This window comes from Lycorma delicatula, chromosome 4 (assembly GCF_047948215.1).
Source record: "Lycorma delicatula isolate Av1 chromosome 4, ASM4794821v1, whole genome shotgun sequence".
NCBI lineage: Eukaryota > Metazoa > Arthropoda > Insecta > Hemiptera > Fulgoridae > Lycorma > Lycorma delicatula.
This window is the reverse complement of record NC_134458.1, coordinates 83,500,978-83,521,001: the sequence shown is the minus strand read 5'-3', so window position 1 is coordinate 83,521,001 and position 20,024 is coordinate 83,500,978. Positions and strand designations below refer to the sequence as shown.

Sequence of the window (20,024 nt, the reverse complement as noted above, 5' to 3'; positions counted from 1 at the left end):
TTAAAATACATCTGCCTGTGTTTGAGATATGAATCATTAACAAAATGAATCATCAGCTCTGATAACAATACAAGGATAAAACATTTAGGTTGTAAGGTAAACCTCAAAGAGAAAAATTTCACTTACAAATACTGTAATTGTTTGTTTATGTTCTCTTGAGATATTATAAGGTTACAAGGAAATAGATAAAATTTAAAAGTTCATTAAATAAACAGAAAATTACATATCTAAAATTTAAAAATTTTCTTTGTCTACAATTCTTAATAACTGTCTACTTCTTTTTAAATTAATATTTTTTTTTTTTTTTTAATATATACTTATAGATACTGCCGATATTAGTTTGTATGAAACAAATATGAGGATCCCTTTATTGAATTAGTAGCACACAAAGCTAAGATTTTATGTGGTAAAATAAGTAAAATAATCCATTTTACTGCTGGGAAGAATATATATATATATATAAAATCTTAGCATTCAATCTTAGTTCTGTGTGTTACTAATTCAATAAAAGAATCTCATATTTGTTATAAAGTGGCAAATATGAATAAAAAATACAAAAAACTTCTAGCCGTTGGATTACGTCAATTTCAACGGTACTTTTTATTTTTGTAGCTTTTCCCATAGGAATAAAGTGAAATTTGAAGTTTATTTAATAAATAACTATCCGTCAAGTTACAAACATTTTGTATTTTCATGTTTAATTCTTTGATATTAAATGAAAATTAAGATCATTTTAATCTGCACTTGAAACTTTGCATATCATGCAATATGTACATCACATTTTCATTTATTTATGTATTCATACTAAGCAAATAAAGCTTATTAGCTAGAGTAAAATAAATAATTAAAAGCATTCTATAACGTATTCAACAACTGCCAACCACCTTGTAGGTGCATATCGCAACTAATTTTAACAATGACTTTGATATTCTACACATTTCTATAAAGGGTCGCATTTTAACATATGAAATATGAAACATACAAAAACAGTTAACAATGATGAACTAAATGAGCAAAACACAATCCATGCCTTACACTACTTTCTAAATACACATCTTTCTAACAGATGAAAATAACTAGCTATAACATCAATTGATGGCAAATTGAGAAACAACAATACTATTCGATGACAGCAAAAGTGACTTGATTTTATTATTATGCGTTTTTAACACATTTTATCAAATAAATCTGACTTTATTTGCTGTTAAAAAATTAATAGATTTACTTAATTATGCTGTTTTGTACAAAAATATTGTAAATTTATATATAATACCATTATTCATGATACATTGTATTTTGTACAGCACTGAACTAAATAGACAGAATATGTGTGTAGTTATTAGCTTCTGTTTAACCAATATATGTATAAAAAACTGCTGTATGTATACTTTTTTTGAGGGGGGAGAGGGGAATTTATGGATAAAAATTGTTTTCTTTGGATTACAATTAACTAACTTATTTGATTATTAATTTTAACTGGCAATGATACATAATCACCGGATTATTCAAATTTACCATAACATATACACGAATGAAACAAAATTATTAAATAAATACAATATTTATTTTGTATACTTACATAATACAAAACTGATTGTAAGATCCTGGACTTTTTACCTACCACTAACTTTGTAAAAAACTTTTGTTTTAAATTACTCCAGTTTTCTTATACACTGAGGAATAAATGTTTAGTTGAATGATAACATTGATTTAGATGTAAACGTACTGAGGGAAAATCTGGAATTTTTTATTTGACTGCACCTATTTAAGGTATCACAGCATCAAATACTTTTCAGTTGGTTCTTCTCCATTCAGTAATTAATAAATACATTTTTAACATTTATTATTATTTATAATTTTACGTTTTATATAGTCATTCTGATGTCATTTATTTTGTAACTTTTAATTAATCATTTCCATGAATCAAAGAATCATACATAGAGTGAGCAGTTGCCAGAGATTATAGAGTTCATCACTGGTACCAGTTAATCAGTCATCAGTGCATCAGTCACTAGGCACTTTATAGGAACCAGTTCATGGAACTGTAACATGGTTGCAGCCTTATCATTTAATTGTTAAATTATATTTTTTCTTTTTATTACTTATTTTTTCAGTGATATTACTACTTGAAATATTCTAGGTGTTGTAGAACTATAGATGGAGTTAATTGTTTTACCCAGGACCTAAGTATGTATTTTTATTTATTTATAGAAATTAATGTTTTTACGAGTCCTATTACGTGAAAGTGACTGTAAACGGATGTAATATGTTATACTATACTTAGTATGATTAGCCCTTTAGTGTGTTAATTCAAAAATGAATGTGTTTTAAATGTTTTCTATATTAGTTTTGTTTTTCCAAAACTGTATTTAGGATAGTTTATATTAGAATGAAATTATGACTTGGAAGTACTTCTACCACTATTCAGCATCTACCATAATCTTTTAAAGACTGTACTTTATTTTATCAGATTTAAACCTTAGTTACTTTATTAAAAACCATGGTTTCATCATCAATAACTTCAGCTTTGTTGAACTCCGCTTCCTTAGTTTATCAGTAGTGTAGTCTAGATATAAAAATAATGTTGACAGAAAAACACATTATTATTACATGTATAAAGCATTATTTGAATCATTTACTCATATAATCAGTTATATCAATAAACCATGAGTATAAGACACAAATTATAGAATCCAGAGCAAGAAGGTAAACTACTCTGATGTGTGATTATCCTTTCGTGCCACCCAATCTTTTTCCTCATCCTTAATCCCTTCTTCTTTTTCATCTGACCTGTGGGTGCTGGGCTGACCCTGTAAGACCTTCCATGCTGAGAATCCCGTATCATTTCATCTGGTAGCAAGGAGTGGCACGATAAAGTTTGTCCCCTTAAACAGGAGATAAATATTAAAAAATTAAAAAACACGACTCCCAAAATAAAAACATTCTGACAAACTGTGCTCTTTAATATAAGATAATTAAAGAGTGTGCTGGTGACAATTTTATAGTTAGGAATTGTATATAGTACAGTTTTGTTTTTTAATTTGTTAAATTTATTTAAACACACATATACATATTTATATGGCCTATGATACTCCCAGTAACATAAGGATTCCAACACAGGGCCATATGTATAAATCATACACCTGCTAACAAATACCTCGTTTGAATTTTGAAAATTAGATGACTTTACAGAGATATTATAAGAGCACCCCATTGCACCTCCCAAAACAGCGCCCCAGGGGCACCCTGTTTGTTAACAGTTGATGGTGATGATTGGTCTAGCCTTGCACAAGGTGCTCACATCACCTCACCACTCTAACTTCACATGCAATCCCCACAGAAAGCCCATTGTTATTAAAATAATTTTTTAAATGTATTTAATATTATTTTATTTTATTTATCGTAATTTTAATTCTATTATTTTTTGTAATATTACTCATTATATATAATATTACTCATTATTATACATCACTACATCACAAGCCTGTGTAACTTGATATATGTGTGGTGATTGGCAGGAAGATTTCATGACTATGAGGAATATAGGACCATTAGCCTTATATCGCATGCAGCTAAGATACTACTAAGAGGGTTTGAATGGGAGACTTTATGGAAGACTAGAGAGATCAATTGGGAAAGAGCCGTTTGGGTTTAGAAGGGGGGAAGGGAATAAGGGATGCAATAGGGTTAATAAGAGTGATTGGAGAAAGATATATTGAAAAGCAAAGAGATTTATATCAGGTCTTCATAGATCTGGAGAAGGCATTTGACAGGGTGGAATGGGATAAATTGCTGAGAATCTTAAAGGAAAAAGGAGTCGCTTGGAGGGAAAGGAAATTAATAAGAAATCTATATTTGTCACAGAAGGTAAAAATAAAGATTGGGGAATGAGTTATTGGAAGAAAGCAGACTTGGGAGAGGGGTGCGGTAGGGATGTTGCATGTCACCAACTGTTCAACTGTTACCTAGAAGTGATAATTAAAAAGAGTCTAACTGGTAATAAGGGTGTAAATATTGGAGGAAAAAGGATAGTGTGTTAGGTTTGCTGATGACATGGCAGTGTTGGCAGAGAGTGAGTACATGATGAATGAAATGTTGAGAAGAATAAATCAAACCTGCAAGGAGTATGGGATGAAGATAAATATAAAGAAGACAAAAAGCATGATAATTAGCAAATCAACCAAAGGGGCAACGATTAGAATTGGGGGAAATAAAGTTGAGCAAGTGGCATCCTTCAAGTACCTGGGATGCATCATTAAGGAAGATATGAATGAAGTGTGATCAGGAAGTTAAAGTACGAATTGCTAGAGCAAAGGAAGCATTCAGCAAAATAAGGAGAGTGCTATGTAGTAAACTAGATCTGCAACTAAGGAAAAAACTTGCGAAATGTTTTATGTGGAATGTGGCCTTTTATGAGCCGAGACATGGGCTATTAGAAAGGGAAAGGAGAGAAGATTGGAGGTCTTTAAAATGTGGGTTTGGAGGAGGATGGAAAAGATTAGCTGGATGGAGAGAGTTTGGAATGAGGAGGTGCTTCGTAGAGTAGGAGAAGAAAGGGCGATCATTGAAATAATAAAAAGAAGAAAATGCAGTTGGTTGGGACAATGGCTGAGATGTGACTGCCTGTTGGTGACGGCATTGGAAGGATTTGTAATGGGGAGGAAAGCAAGAGGTCGGAGACGAATGAAAATGATAGACAATATAAAAAGGGAAGGAAGTTACTATAAAATGAAATGGATGACACAGGATTGAGCAGAATGGAAGGCAGCCATGTGAAAATCTTCCTTTGAGCAGAACACTTATTATACAATATTATATCATTATAATATTACTCATTATATTTATATATATATATATATATATATATATATATATATATATAATACATATAATATTATATATATTATATTATATATATATTATTATACACACATATTTATATAGCCTATGATACTCTCAGTAACGTAAGGATTTCAATGTGGGGTAATACATCTAAATCGGTTCAGCCGTTGTGCTGCTTTGGTGGAACATACATACATACTTACACCCTAAATGTATTATACTCATTTTTGGGCAGTCTTGTAAAAAAAAAGCCTTCAATTAATTACACATGATGCACTCATTTATACTCAAGAATCACAGCGAAAATGAATATTACATAGGAAAAACTGTTTTGTTGTTAAATGTTACGTTGTATTAGAAAAAATGAATATAAAGAAAATTACTATAATTAAATTCATATATTATTGGTATATAATGCAAATTTTATAATATGTTTACAACAAACTAAAATACATTTCATAATTACATTTAAATAATTCTATGTGAACATTGGTACAGTATATACATGTTTGTTTTATAATTCCTAATGTAATTTTATACATTTTTTATGCAATTTAAGTTTATGTTAATTTTCAACATTAACTGTTAGCAGAAAATGAAAAATTATACCTCATTGATAATCTTTAAATAATATTATTTAAAATTAATTAGTAAATGTTATTGTTATTTAATATTTAACAATAAATATTTATAAATACTTCTACTGTAACAGTACTGGTATTTAATAAATTACACATTATAACATTTAACCTTTCATTTAAAGCTAATTTATTAAAAGTTTGTCTCATATTAAGTAAAGTAGAACCTAACAATTACAGATTGTTAATGTGATCGTTTACAGTCAATCACATAACAGATTTTTTTTTTAATAATAATTAACAGGGTTAATAAATTATGTTACTTTTTAATAGTACTAAAAATACTGATTATGAGGACTGAAAGATTCCTGAGTCATACATCAAAATATAGCTCAACTAATGGTAAATAATGTTTACAATTTATATATGAGGACATTTTTGGAAATAATAAACTGTCATTCTCAGGAGGTGTTGTAAGGAAGTGCCTGTCATTCTGTTCTTGAAGGTGTATATTTGGAATGTAGGAATGTACAATATGTCATACCATACTTCTAGTATACTACATTACATTGTTCAGAACTCAAGGGTAGACTCGCACAAAGATCTGGCATATCCGCTGCTTGTATTTTAATGTTTGTTATGGTATGAATATAATTTACTATATGCCAAAAACTTACAACCATCTACCTTAAGAGAAACTATAATTGGCTTAACCTCTTAATTTCAGCATCTAAAATAAATGTTTTTCATAATACTGGTAGAGTGGAATGATTGGTTGTAAAAAAATACAGTTTTATGATCTTGGCCAGAAGTTTAAATAGTTTTATTTTAATTGCAGATGTAAATTAATATTTTTAATTAAATTGTTTAGTTGTTATTTTTTTAAATATTCAATGAAGAGCTTTTAAATTGGGTACTAATTCAAAAGGATCAGAAGTTGCTTAAATGCGTTAAATTTTATCAAGTTTCAATAAAATTTATTTCCAAATACCATAACTTATTTGTTCTTCAGCAGAGATTACAAAAGAATATTGTACTTTTTTTAGTTCCAAAGTTAACAATTTAAAAGTTACTACAAAAGATCTTTTGTAGTAACAAAAGTTTATTTACTGTAATGATTTACTCCTTATACTCAACTTGAACCTCATACAAATCAATCAGATTTTGAATTTATTTTGATTTCTTTCCTTTTTTCATCATCATTATTTTGTTATTATGATGATTTTATACATATAACTTAAGATATAGTAATTAATTCTTTATTAAAAACAAGTTTCTCTTCAAAAGTAAATGTTAAGTAAAGTCGTGGCTTGACATTTACAGATTTATAGGAATAACTATTTCATCTGTTGCCATAAATAAAAAAGTACAAGAAAGCCAGTATTTAAGAAAGTCATAATTTGAGCACTGTCCTCAGTAACGATTTAAAGAAGAATCTATGACCAATTCTTTTTTTAAATCATCACTCGGGTTTTAATTTGAAATGAGTGAACCTGCACTATCAGCTGCATGAAGTGCTGGTTTGTTAGGGTCACATTGGAAGTTAACCTCAATGAGCAGTAAATGAAGTCTTTATTAATAAAAACAATAACAGATTAATATTCATGATCACCGTGTACCCATTTCAAATGTGTTTTTTGGTTGTGTTTTTTCTTGTAACAACTTAAGTTTTTACTGATAAAAGATAACATTAAAAAAATATCTTTTGAATCAATCACACAATTTAAACTATATTTTGCAATGGAAGTATATTGCAGAATAGTTATTTATTACAGTTAAAAGGCTGTCATTGAACACAATTTAAACTGTTCTAACCCACATAAATAATTGATAAATTTTATATCAGATGGCATTATTTATGTTATCCTGATTGTTCATCAATAAAAAATTAGTTTTCTTTTAAGTATTGTTTTGATAAATATTTTTTGTAAGCTTGTGTTTTCAGTAAAAATAGCATTGAACTGTATTTATTCCATAGAGCCTTGTCTTTTGTCCATTTCAGCTGCATTGTAAAGCAAAAATGTATGTTTTAATTAATACATGATATTGAAAAACTATTTATACATTTTACATTATCATAAAACTGGGGATCTATCTGCAGTTGGTAAGACTATTATTTTGGTATCCATTTTTAAACATTAGTTAGCGGAACCATTTTTATGATACTTTAAATGTTTAAACACTTAACTAATATTTTTTTCTTAACAAAAGATTAATTTTCTATGGTAAATTAAAAATGTATAACTGTTTAATTAAAGGATTAACACTTTGTCATCTTCCAATTCTGTAACTACCACTTAACCAGTCCTCTTTTATTAAGTCCGCTGCTTTTTCAGCTATCATTATTGTCGGTGCATTTGTATTTCCGCTAACAATTGTTGGCATAATCGATGCATCTGCTACTCTTAGATTTCCTATACCATGCACTCGTAATCTTGGATCAACAACAGCTGTTGGGTCTCCGTTTGGTCCCATCTTGCAGGTACCGACTGGATGGTATATGGTCATAGAGAAATGTCTGATGGCACATTCCCAGTAGCTGTCTGAAGCAAAAATGAATCTTTGGCATCCTGGAATCGGAATGCGATGAAGTCTTGAGTTGAATTGCTTAAATACAGATCCTTTACTTACCTGCAACATTTTAATTAAATTTAAAAAGTAGTGTACCTTTAATCAATAAATTAGTCTGTTTTTTTCTGTATGTATTATGTAGCTATCACTGTTTTATGGGCTATTCTTTTATGATTCTATTCTTGTATGATTATATTTTTAAGGTAAAATATGAAACATATGTCAAAAATATGCATATTTGACTACAATAAAAGTTTAATTTATTTTTTAAATTAAAATTCAATATTTTCTGATTAATTTTTGAAAGTCTGAATTTTAGTACCCATGATATACTAAAAATGTACCCATGTATAAAACAGTTTTTCAGTTAGCTGAGAAAAATTGTTTTAAATTAAAATTTATAAAACCTTTACCTAAGTCTGAACTACCTTTTGATCTAAATGAGGATTTTAAGAAACTGAAGCTTGATTCAGAGCTAACTCAGCTTCAGAGTTGCCTAAAAGTTTGTGTAAATTTTACTTTAAAATGAACTACATCGTTGGTTCAGAACTTGTTCTGTATTTAATTTTTGCTATTTTTTGTGATGTACAATTTTAAATATTAATTTTTTTATTAATTATTTTCTTTTTTGTTAGTTTGCAAATGAAAAATTAATATAACAGTATTTAATTTAGTAGTTTATACAGTCTATAATTTTCTAAAGCAATTACGTCTTTGTTATGTAGAGTATACAGTAAAACAAAGCAGCTCTGTAAACTTAAATAATAAATCTCAAAAGCAATATTTAGACATTAAGGATGGTAGATGTTTTATGATGATTACAAAGCACTGGTGGATAAAACATTGCCATTTTGACATTAACAAAATTTTTTATTTTAAAAGCGCAGAAAAGTTTTTTTTTGGAGTTGTCCAAAAAAAGAAAAGGATTTTGATTAAAATATTATATTCTGTACTTCCATACTATTACCGATTACTAATTACTTCTGTAACATTATATTTCTGTATTTCTGAACTTCTTAATCTGTTTTCTTTAAATTAGAAAACTTTCTGATACCAGTACCTTATTCTTTTTGGAAATTCTGAAAACCTGAATGCAGTATATACATTTTGATGTAGAGAGTTTTATAAGATTTTGCAAAATAAAGTTATGATTTTTAATAAAGTTTTTCTAATTTTTTTCTGAAAAATAGTGTTTTCTTCTATATCTCACCAAAAGTTAAATCTAATCGCTTGTTACGTGTGAACTGTTTGCATTGTAAACCATAATTAAATATAAAATTAGAAATAAATAGTTTGTTAATAGTGTCTTACCATTAAAGCCAGTTTTACTCCTTCGACTAGAGTAGCAATATCCCTCGGATCATCAAAATAATTGGGATTGATGATTGGATATAGAAATGGATTCTTAGACCGTAGACGAACATAACCTCTAGATCTCGGTCTGAGAAGTAATGGCATTATAGTCCATGAATCACGATTGGAGATTGGACGATATACTCTGTTGTAAATACGATCTTGTATGCCAAGAATCTTTCTGACACGTACTCCAGCGTCTGAATTTATGGAAGCCGGAGCCATGTGAAATTGAATATCTGGCCAATCTATCGACCTGTTTGCATATTTAGAACTGACAAAACCAAGACCTTCGACTCCTCCTAATGTAGTCATAGGACCCCTTTCATTAAGGATGTACTCCATTGTCACAGGTACTGCCTGTTAAAACGGAGTAAAAAGTATTCGTTAAACATTAGGTAATACCTGAAAAATTATTAATTTTGTTAGTGAAGCTTTTGTAGGTTTTTCATAACAGGATGAGTTTTTTCTACATCACTATTACATTTGTATGGTGCACGTATTTCCTTCTGTTTATCCACCATACAAGAGTGCTTCCATTATATACTAAACAAAGCTTACTTGTTTGTATATATACACACAAACACACACACACACACACACACACACACACACACACACACACACACACACACACACACATGCATACATACTTATATACAGTTTGCATTGCTAAGTGATCAGGATCACTGTTCTCTATTGCTGTTAAGCTGAACTGTTAAAGGAAACAGTGTTCTTATCGTTTTCGTAACTCCTGGTATACCTCTAAGTATATAGCAGAAATTTCATAAATTTGAATTAATTTTAGAAACATTTTTATTTTTCATATTTAAACTAAAAAGTTATTTAAATCAAAGGATTTTTTTCTGGTTCATTTTTGGGTTTGCTGTCAACTTCTTTGACATTTTAGATTGTATTAGATGACACCTTCAAAAGTCACGTTTTCTAACAAAGGGAAAAATTCTGTCGGCTTAATTTTTTATATGATGTGAAGTTACAATATTCATCACCGTTTTGGAATTTTGTTCAAGAAAAACCTTTGTTAATAAAATTTAGGTAATTACCTTCTTTATGATGATCCATACTTGCGGATGATATTTTATTCATATATATGATCCACTGGTCTGGGTTCAGTAGAATTATAGGAGAAAATAATTTTTATAAATAAACAAAAGTTGTGTAGTGTCTCTACTATATTTTTGATTAATTTAATTTAACTATTAAGAATAAGCCATAAGATTTTTCTATTCCTAAATTTAGACTATATTTTTTCTTGTTACCGCTTCTAAGAACAATGGAGGTGAAAGAATTCTACTGATGAATCAAGGGAAGTACTACTCTTAACTTTGTTGAAAACCAGATTGTTAAATGATTTTAATAGATGGATGAAGCCATTAGTAACATTTAGTAAAATCACACATTTCTGTCGGAAAACTACAGATCAGTGTTATTTATTTTGCAATTAGGTACTTAACATTTACTGGTATAACTTAGGAAATTTGTATGTAACATTTGCTGCTTGTTTGTCTTTGCCATTTAATCCTTATTTCAAATCGTTTCATTGATCAGGAGCCTACAGTCTGAATTTCTCAGGCTTATAAAAACTATAAATGAGGCCACAAGAGGTGCTTCAGTTTATCTTTCATGCCCAAGAACTACTTGAAAATTTGCTTTTTTTGTGATTAAAATTTATTAAAATATTTAGTGCTCTTTGGTTAAAAGATATGTAAATTATTCACCTTCACAAAAAAAAAAAATTCAAAATTGATTTTTATTTTAATAAAATTATAATTATTACAGAAATTATTTGAAAAACAAAAATATTGTTGTTAATAACATTCATTAATACTAAATTATTGTAGTAATAACATATTTTAATAACAAGGTATGTGTCATATTATTATGTTGATTTATAAATTTTCCAAATGCTATGACTGTAAGCTAGCTACAACTGCAGATTATGTAAAAATTAAACTGGAAATTATTGCAATACTAATAAAATATCAGTCTTAATTGTAGAATATCCCCTTAAGATGTTATGTAGTTTTTCTGAATCGCTGTTTAATACTAGTTTTTTAATTTAATTCCCCTTAATGGCTCTAACAATCCATGTACTCATTAACTTACAATTAACAATATTTTTCTACGAACTCAACTCCCATAATACACATGACATCATTAATCATAAGTACATTTTTTCTGTAATATTAGATGTTGCTAATGATTCTGATGTTGGTAATTTTCATCATATTTGTTAGGGGTTTTGTAGTTAATTGGAAGTTAGTTTATTAGCATCAGAAAACAGAAATGAGTCCTGGAGCCTTGTTATTGCAAGTCTTTCAGACATTAAAACAATGAATGAGATATCCACTACTGTCTTTTCTAGAATTAGGGTACATCTTTTATTTAATAAGTTTAATACCGAAAAAAGTTCATGCAAATACTGGCCTCAGTTAAAAAATTATTATCGCTTAAAAAAGTGCTTATTAAAAAAAATTACTATTAATTAAAAAATTGATATTAGCAATGAGCAATATATTAAATTAAATTGTCATAGAACCTTATAAATTAGTTAAAAACATTCTACATATTTATTATCTACTCTTATTAGAGGGAGTCCCTACATAGGTTGGCCCTTCCCTTCCACCCATTTCTTTATTCATCTTTGCTTCTTCCTTTGATAAGTATTTTGGAAATCAGGTCAGCCACTGGCGTGGCTCATTCAGCGGCATCATATTGATACATTCTAACAGCAGGTGGTTACTTTTATTGGTGCTCTTGGGGGTAGATGCTTTCTGTGGTACCATCTGGAGACTATTTCCTGCCAGCAGATTGTAAAAAAGCCATACTTGGTTGAGTAGCTGAGCGGTTAGATACCTATCAAGTGAAGCTTAGCCAGTTGCTCCTAAAATTAAATCTAGCGAGAGGGTCTGTCTGTGTGGTTTGCTAGTTCATTTGGATTTGTCCAGATGCCACAATTCTAGGAATGAAGAAGGATGTTCCTTTAAGAATGTTCCTGACATTGTTCTTGGTGGTTTTTTTTATTTTTGGAGGAAAATTGTTTTTGTTAAAACATACATTTAAGATCTTGTGTAAAAATCCCTATATCCCCTGAAGAGTTGCGACCAGTATGGGTGGCAGTTTAGAGAGTTCTTGATTTTGTTTGAGTTTAGAGAGGAGGTTTGTGTTGTGGTTCCTCCTGGTTACATCATCCTTTTTTCACTGCTCATCTCTTTATTCGTATCCTTATACTTTTTTCTTTATTCTCTGATTTTTTATTCCTCATTTTGGGTGCTGTAGGTGTAGATCAAATCCTGCTTGGTCCACAGTGAGGGCACAGTGACCTGTAAACCGGGGGGTCATGTAGGGGTCAACTGTTCGTTCCTATGTTCACTCTTCTCTCTTCTGTATGCAGTGGTTGCACAATAAATCTATTGGCCTACTTAATAAAGCCAAGTTTACTAAATCCTTCTAAAGTACAAAGACACAGTAATTACATACTTTGAATTTTTGCAGCCTTGTGCAACTGCTACATTTTGCAACCTCAGTCTTCATTAGTGTCTTATCATACCTATCGTGTTGTCAAACTCCATGCAGTAATGTCGTCTTTGTCGTCAGTTTGTCGTCTTTTCTTGTACATTCTTGTTTAAAACTCTCGATCAATAACCACACAAGAATCTTCCTCGGTTCCTCTTCCCTTTTATTTGATCCTTTTTGGCTTTTCTGTTCTATTCTGCGTATATAACCAAGCTGAATAATAATTGTTTCTTCTCTCAACATAATTTAGCCAGAAAATTTTAATAATCTTGCATTCTTATCAGGAATCTTGAGCCTCATCAAGATTATAACTGTTTTTGTATCAGTGAAAGTCTTAAGAGAGTTTTCAATGTTTGTTTCAACCCTTTTATGATGCTATTCTTGGAAAGAAAACTATTTTTTCTTTAGTAGACTACCAAATCTAGCCTGTTTATGATAAACATTTTAAGTGGTTAAAATTCTGTAATATACTTAAAACGATTGTGCAATACTTAAATGATTTTTTACTTATTAATGCCATTACCTTTTCACTCGGTAAAGTTTAGTATATATATTTATACATACATATGTATGAACTAGTATATATATTTATACAAGTGGGATAATTTTGAAAAAGAAGTAATATTAAAGACAGATATTATGAAGAAAATTATTTATAGTGGAATTAAGTGTTATATTTTTAGAAATAATAGAGGTATGAGTGTTACTATCCTTTGTTAAAATTACAACCAGTTTAAAATATTAGATGAATATTTTTATAATGAATAAGCACTAGTTACTGTAGAAAGGAAACTGAATAGTATGACAAAGAAAACCAGAACCATCTTTAGTTGTAAATAATATTTTTTAAAGTAAAAAAATCATAGAAACTGTGTGTAAAATATTAATCAGAAGAATTTTGATTTCCTAGATGCATGTGTATAGAATTTTGGAAGCTGTTATTAATTTAAAACCAAACAAAAGTTTTACTTCTCTGTTTAAATACCTGTAGTCTGTCTTGAACTATGGCAATCGGTTTATCAACTAGAAAAGTAAGTCCTGCCATTCCTACATGATCTTGTAAATTATCCCCAACAGGAAGATCTTGTATGACAGGAATTCCTAGTCGACGTAGATGATCTTGCGGTCCAACTCCCGATAACATCATTATCTGTGGAGTGTTTATTGCTCCAGCTGTCAGGACAACCTAAAAACAAGTATAAGTTTGAGTTCTATCCAGGTATGAAGAAGAGAGGAGTAATTTATACACAGTTGCTTAGCTAAAATGTGTGTGTGTGTGTGTGTGTGTGTGTGTGTGTGTGTGTGTGTGTGTGTGTGTGTGTGTGTATATAAAGAAAAATTCATGAATATTTATCTTATTCTCATTGACATCAGAAAAAGAATTTGGTATTGTTTGATTATAGATTTAGTTACTGCTGAAAATTACTTGCTGAAATAATGCAAGGAAAAATATTACATCCATGATACTACCGTACCTGAGATCAGTATCACTAAATGTGAATAGAGAATTAACTGTAACTGAACCTGTGCATATACATATTTCAGTAGATAGAGTTAACAGGTAGACAGATCAATACAAATTATAATCGGTTTTCATAACCTTAAAACCTGACTGTCCCAAAACACATTGAACATTTCAGGCATAACATCCAGTTAATGGATGGGTAAAGTGAGTGTAAAATTTCAATAGCTGAAAAGTACAGTTACTTAATAAACCATTTCCAGTAAAATTCTTTTCCTGTTTATCACCAGAGTGATGAATAAAGAATGCGGAGTTTAATTTCAGTGGATTCTGTTGGATTTGGTAGGGGGTAATCCACTAACCATTTTTATTGTTTTTGATGGCATATCACTCACTGTCTGGTCTTATCTAAAGGTGATGGACAGTAATAGATGGCCAGTTAGTATATAAATAATCATTTGTTTTCAATAAAATATCACTATTTACTTTTACCATTTACTCTGTATATATTTGCAAATTTTCACTACTGAACAAAACAATAATTATTAATTAGATCACAGATGATGAAATAGCTGAACTGTTTTGATGACTGTTGAATTAACAGTTGAATGCTTCTGCAGATTTAATCGGTGACAAGCTTTAAAAGTATCCTTTATCCATTTAAAGTATTGATTAACAATACAATGTGGGAATTATGTATGTGTTAACTAATTAAGGTTTTCAGTCAAAACTGGTGGTTGTCCCTGCTGTGGACATGGGCATGCACGTGTGAGTGTGTTACAGATGATTTCCTGATGATATGATGTAAATGATTTTATTCCGCACATTAGTTCTGAAAAAAGTTTAGTTTAAATCACATTTATTAGATAGCAGGGGATTTCTTAGTATGGTTTTTCAATACCATTCCAAGAAATCAACCATTTGGTTGTAAATAAGTAATTGAATTAAATCTGATGGAATAAATTTAACAATAATTTGCACTTAATAATGTGAGTCTTAGTATTACTTTTTCTTCATTAAATTTACTCGTAAATGTACATATAAGGAAAAATTCATGAACATATATATAAAATACAGAGTCAACTGATTATTTTCTTTATGATTATTAGATTATTATAATTATACTTTTTATTACTTACCTAATATTTTAATGTTTTTCAGTTAAGTATTATATTATAGTAATATATTAAGCATATTTTTATTATTTCAATATGTTGTATGTTTTTAATGAGTTGAAGTAACCATTCCTTTAGTTAAACTTAATTAGTTACTTTTCTTCATATATCAGGATAAATTTAAATATTTAGTAATTATTTGTTAGGAATACATATATTTGTTTCACATAAACAATGTTTTTGAGGTCGGTTATCTAATTTTTACGTATCTTGTTTTATATATATATATTTATATATACTTTCTAAATGTTATTTTTTCATTTCTTTCAATTGGTTTGTAGTGAAACATTAGAGGTATCATAAAATATGTTCATAATGAAATATGAGAAATATCATAAAATACGTGTGAAATATTTACTAATTGTTATGAAATAAATGTTACATGTGTAACATAATGACATTGTGATTAACATTGTGTAACATTGTGATTACTTGTGTAATCACAAGAGCTATATAGGATGAAATTTATATATTTTTTTTTTAGTAAATTTTGTGTTTTCTTTCTTTTTAGGTAAAATTTTTGGAATTTAAATGGCTACAGTACTGTATATGAAATGTGTTTTGAAGAAGATATTTTCTCCATCTGATAAAGTATTTTCATTTGGCACAGGTAAAATTAATTGTCTTTCTTTAATTATTTAGTTTTAAAAAGTTCGAATTGTAACTAATTCAGTCATGTTTATTGGATTTTATTGAATTTGTTGAAGTCAGTTAATTAAAAAGTTATAGTAATGAAACTTTTTTCTTTTTTTATAAAAAGCAGTTACGAATAAGAGAGTGATGAAAAGTGTGACGTTAATAATTTTTGTTACTCTTTGGTGTAACTAACAACTTCTGGTGACTAACTGTAAATCTGCTGACAAGAATTTTATAAAAAAGATACAATGTGTTGATTTTTATCTTCATTACATCTTTTGTAAGATGTATCTTAATTGTCTATAATGTAAGAAAAGTTGATTTTTATAAATTGATGGGAATTTGATGCTGTTTATAAACATTCTTTTTTAGATCAATGAAAATGTTCAAATTACTTGTTAATCGAATAACAAAGGAAGAATCATCTATATGATTCAGTTTTCTTCTTTTTTTTTTGGATAGAATTTTTAGCATTCTGTTGGCTTGTTGAAAGATAGAATACGATGATAAAATTATCTCATCGATTATGTTTCTAATGAAACATAATCTGTCAACATTAATATGTTGACAGATTTTATTTATTAAAATATCTACTGAGAGAGTAACAGAATAAATTTTTGATGACAAATATATGAAATGAAACCTGAAAGTTATATTGTGAAAAACTTACTTGAAATTAAATTAAAAATTAACCACTGGTAAAATGAATGGGATTAAAGACAGTATTATTTTTTTAAAAGAACCAATTATTTACTGAAGAAATTATTTACTTTTTCTGTCTTAATTGTACTTTCATTTTCAGTTTTTACAAAGCTGATTATGTATGAGCTGTTTTGTTAATTTTTTTGTGAAACAGCTAAATTATCCTTTTAAAATTTCAAAGCCTTTATTTCCCCCTTTATTTCTTTGATAAGCATTTGACTGAGTGAGTAACACATTTCACAGGATTCTGATTTAATAACATAATAGATTTTATACACCAACTGATCAGTATTATTGAAGTTCATATTATAATAATCCACTTCAAAATGTTTCGGTTCATGGCTTTCAAAGGCATTTCTTCATATAATTATATTTATATTTTTTTCATTTTTTATGTCTGACTTTAGATTAATCATTCACATTCAGTGCAATTTTTGCCTTGTTTTAATGTACAAAATCAAGTAATACAATTAGAGCTACAAGTAAATATTTACTAAGTATTAAAGAAAATATGGACTAACTTCTCTTTATTCTCATAACTTTTTGTTATCATAAGGAATATGCAATATTTTACAGAAAAGATAAACAGATTGAGTGTTTTAATTAATGTTAGCTGGGCTTGACTGCTACAGTCCAGAATTTTAACTTTGCAGTCTTTTATTTTCCAAGACAGGACTCTCTTAGACATTTGAATTATTGTGGAACCACTACCATTTGATTGAAAGGGCATAATTTGTTGTGTTTCCTCAGTCAGCATTTATAATACACTCTTTTACAAAGAACTAATTTGAAATTTACCTCTCTTCTAGCGAGTGCAGATTGTCGGATGCCATCCCTGAGAAACTGTACTCCATATGCACGCTTTGTTTTAGGATTTATTAAGATCTGTGTTACATGAGCATTCATAGCAATATGAAGGTTTCTTCGTAAACGAACTGGACGCAAGAATGCTTTTGCTGTACTACATCTGCTTCCTCGACGAATTGTTCCCTGAAAAGTAATAATTACAAATTATGCATATTAGTGTATGCCAGTTCAGTATTAAATTATATTTTTATTCAGCATCAATCAGAAATATAAAATCTTACAAAATTTTTTCATAATTATTGTATATTTACTATTTATTTTAATTTATGCTTTAAAAAAGTTAATTAAATATAGTTCATTACAATAAAATAAAAATGAATTATATGCAACAAATTGGCTTCTTTCTGAATATTTCTCCTACAGTGAAAAGTGTATTTTTTCTTAGAAGTAAAAAGTGCATGTGATGAATTTAGTTTCTAGGTTATAGAAATGGAAACCTATAGGTGGATATTGGACATAATTTTTTTTGTCTTCAGTCATTTGACTGGTTTGATGCAGCTCTCCAAGATTTCTTATCTAGTGCCAGTCATTTCATGTCTGTATATCCCCTACACACTGTATTCCTAACAGTTTGTTTTACATATTCCAAACACTGTCTGCCTGCACAATTTTTTTCTTCTACCTGTCCGTCCAATATCAAAGCGACTATTCCAGGGTGCCTTAACATGTGGCCTTTAAGTCTGTCTCTTCTTTTAGCTATATTTTTCCTAATGCTTCTTTCTTCATCAATTCACCGCACCACCTCTTCACTTGTCACTTTATTCACCCACCTAATTTTTAACATTCTCCTATAGCACCACATTTCAAAAGCTTCTAATCTTTTTTTCAGGTACTCCGATCGTCCAAATTCCACTTCCATATAAAGCTATGCTCCAGACATATACTTTCAAAAATATTTTCCTAACGTTTACATTAATTTTTGATGTAATTGAATTATATTTCTGACTGAAAGCTCATTTCGCCTGCGCTATTTGGCATTTTATATAACTCCTGCTTTCTTTAGTAATTCAACTTCCCAAATAACAAAATTCTTCTACCTCCATAATATTATCTCTTCCTATTTTTATATTCAACGGTCCATCTACATTTTTTTACTTTTGATTTGTTCTTATTTATTTTCATGCGGTAGTTCTTGCATGGACTTCATCCATGCCGTTCATTATTTCTTCTAAATCTTTTTTACTCTCCGCTAGAATTACTGTATCATCAGCAAAACGTAGCATCTTCTTTTCACTTTGCACTGTTACTCTGCATCTAAATTGTTCTTTAACATCATTAACTGCTAGTTCTACGTAAAGATTAAAAAGTAACAGGGATAAAGAACATCCTTGTCAGACTTCCTTTTTTATTATAGCTTCATTCTTTTGCTCTTTGATTATTATTGTTGCAGTTTGCAGTTTGGTTCCTGTAAATGTTAGCAATTGTTCTTCTATCTCTATATTTGAACCCTACATTTTTTTAATATTCTGAACATTTTATTCCAGTCTACATTAACCAAATACCTTTTTTATGTCTATAAATGCCATGTATATTGATTTGCTTTTCGTTAATCTTCCTTCTACTATTAATCTGAGCGCTAAAATTTCTTCCCTTGTCCCTATACTTTTTCTGAAACCAAATTGGTCTTCTAACACTTCTTCCATTCTCCTCTCAGTTCTTCTGTACAGAATTCTAGTTAAGATTTTTGATACATGAGTAGTTAAGCTAATTCTTCTGTATTCTTTACATTTATCTGCTTATGCTTACTTTGCTATCATGACAATAACACTCTTTTTAAAGTCTGATGGAACTTCCCCTTTTTCATAAATATTACATACCAGTTTGTATAATCTATCTAATCGCTTGCTCTCCTGCACTACGCAGTAATTCTGCAGGTATCCCGTCTATCCCAGGAGCCTTTCTGCCATTTAAATCTTGTAATGCTCTATTAAATTCAGATCCTAAGTATTGTATTTCCCTTTTCATGCTGTTTTTCCTATATAGCACCAACTTCTAATTCATTTCCTTTGTATAACTCTTCAATATATTCAACCCAACTATCGAGCCTTTCTTTTGTATTATAAATCAGTGTACCATCTTTATTTAACACATTATTAAATTTTAATATATGTACCACAAAATTCTCCTTAATTTTCCTGTATGCTCCATCTATTTTAGCAATGATCATTTTTCATTCTACTTCTGAACACTTTTCTTTAATCCACTCATCTTTTGCTAATTTGCACTTCCTGTTTACAGTATTTCTTAATTGTCGATAGTTTCTTTAACCTTCTTCATCACTAAAATTCTTATACTTTCTAT

General features: G+C 29.2%; 1 protein-coding gene and 1 long non-coding RNA gene across 3 annotated transcripts in view; one reads left to right on the top strand and one right to left on the bottom strand.

Annotated features, from left to right (window-relative positions):
• LOC142323608 (uncharacterized) overlaps positions 1–20,024 on the top strand; it is a 470,455-nt gene that overhangs the window by 360,448 nt on the left and 89,983 nt on the right. Inside the window, exon 2 of the long non-coding RNA XR_012756133.1 lies at positions 16,030–16,128. This is a non-coding gene — a long non-coding RNA (uncharacterized LOC142323608). The remainder of the gene's footprint in view (positions 1–16,029; positions 16,129–20,024) is intronic.
• LOC142323607 (glucose dehydrogenase [FAD, quinone]-like) overlaps positions 5,471–20,024 on the bottom strand; it is a 136,591-nt gene continuing 122,037 nt past the window's right edge. For both annotated transcript variants that reach the window (XM_075363450.1, XM_075363451.1), the window contains exons 6-9: positions 17,655–17,846; positions 13,867–14,067; positions 9,303–9,704; positions 5,471–8,051 (exon numbers count right to left, since the gene is read on the bottom strand). In XM_075363450.1, coding sequence (XP_075219565.1) covers positions 7,692–8,051; positions 9,303–9,704; positions 13,867–14,067; positions 17,655–17,846 — 1,155 coding nt within the window. In that variant the 3' untranslated portion in view covers positions 5,471–7,691. The remainder of the gene's footprint in view (positions 8,052–9,302; positions 9,705–13,866; positions 14,068–17,654; positions 17,847–20,024) is intronic.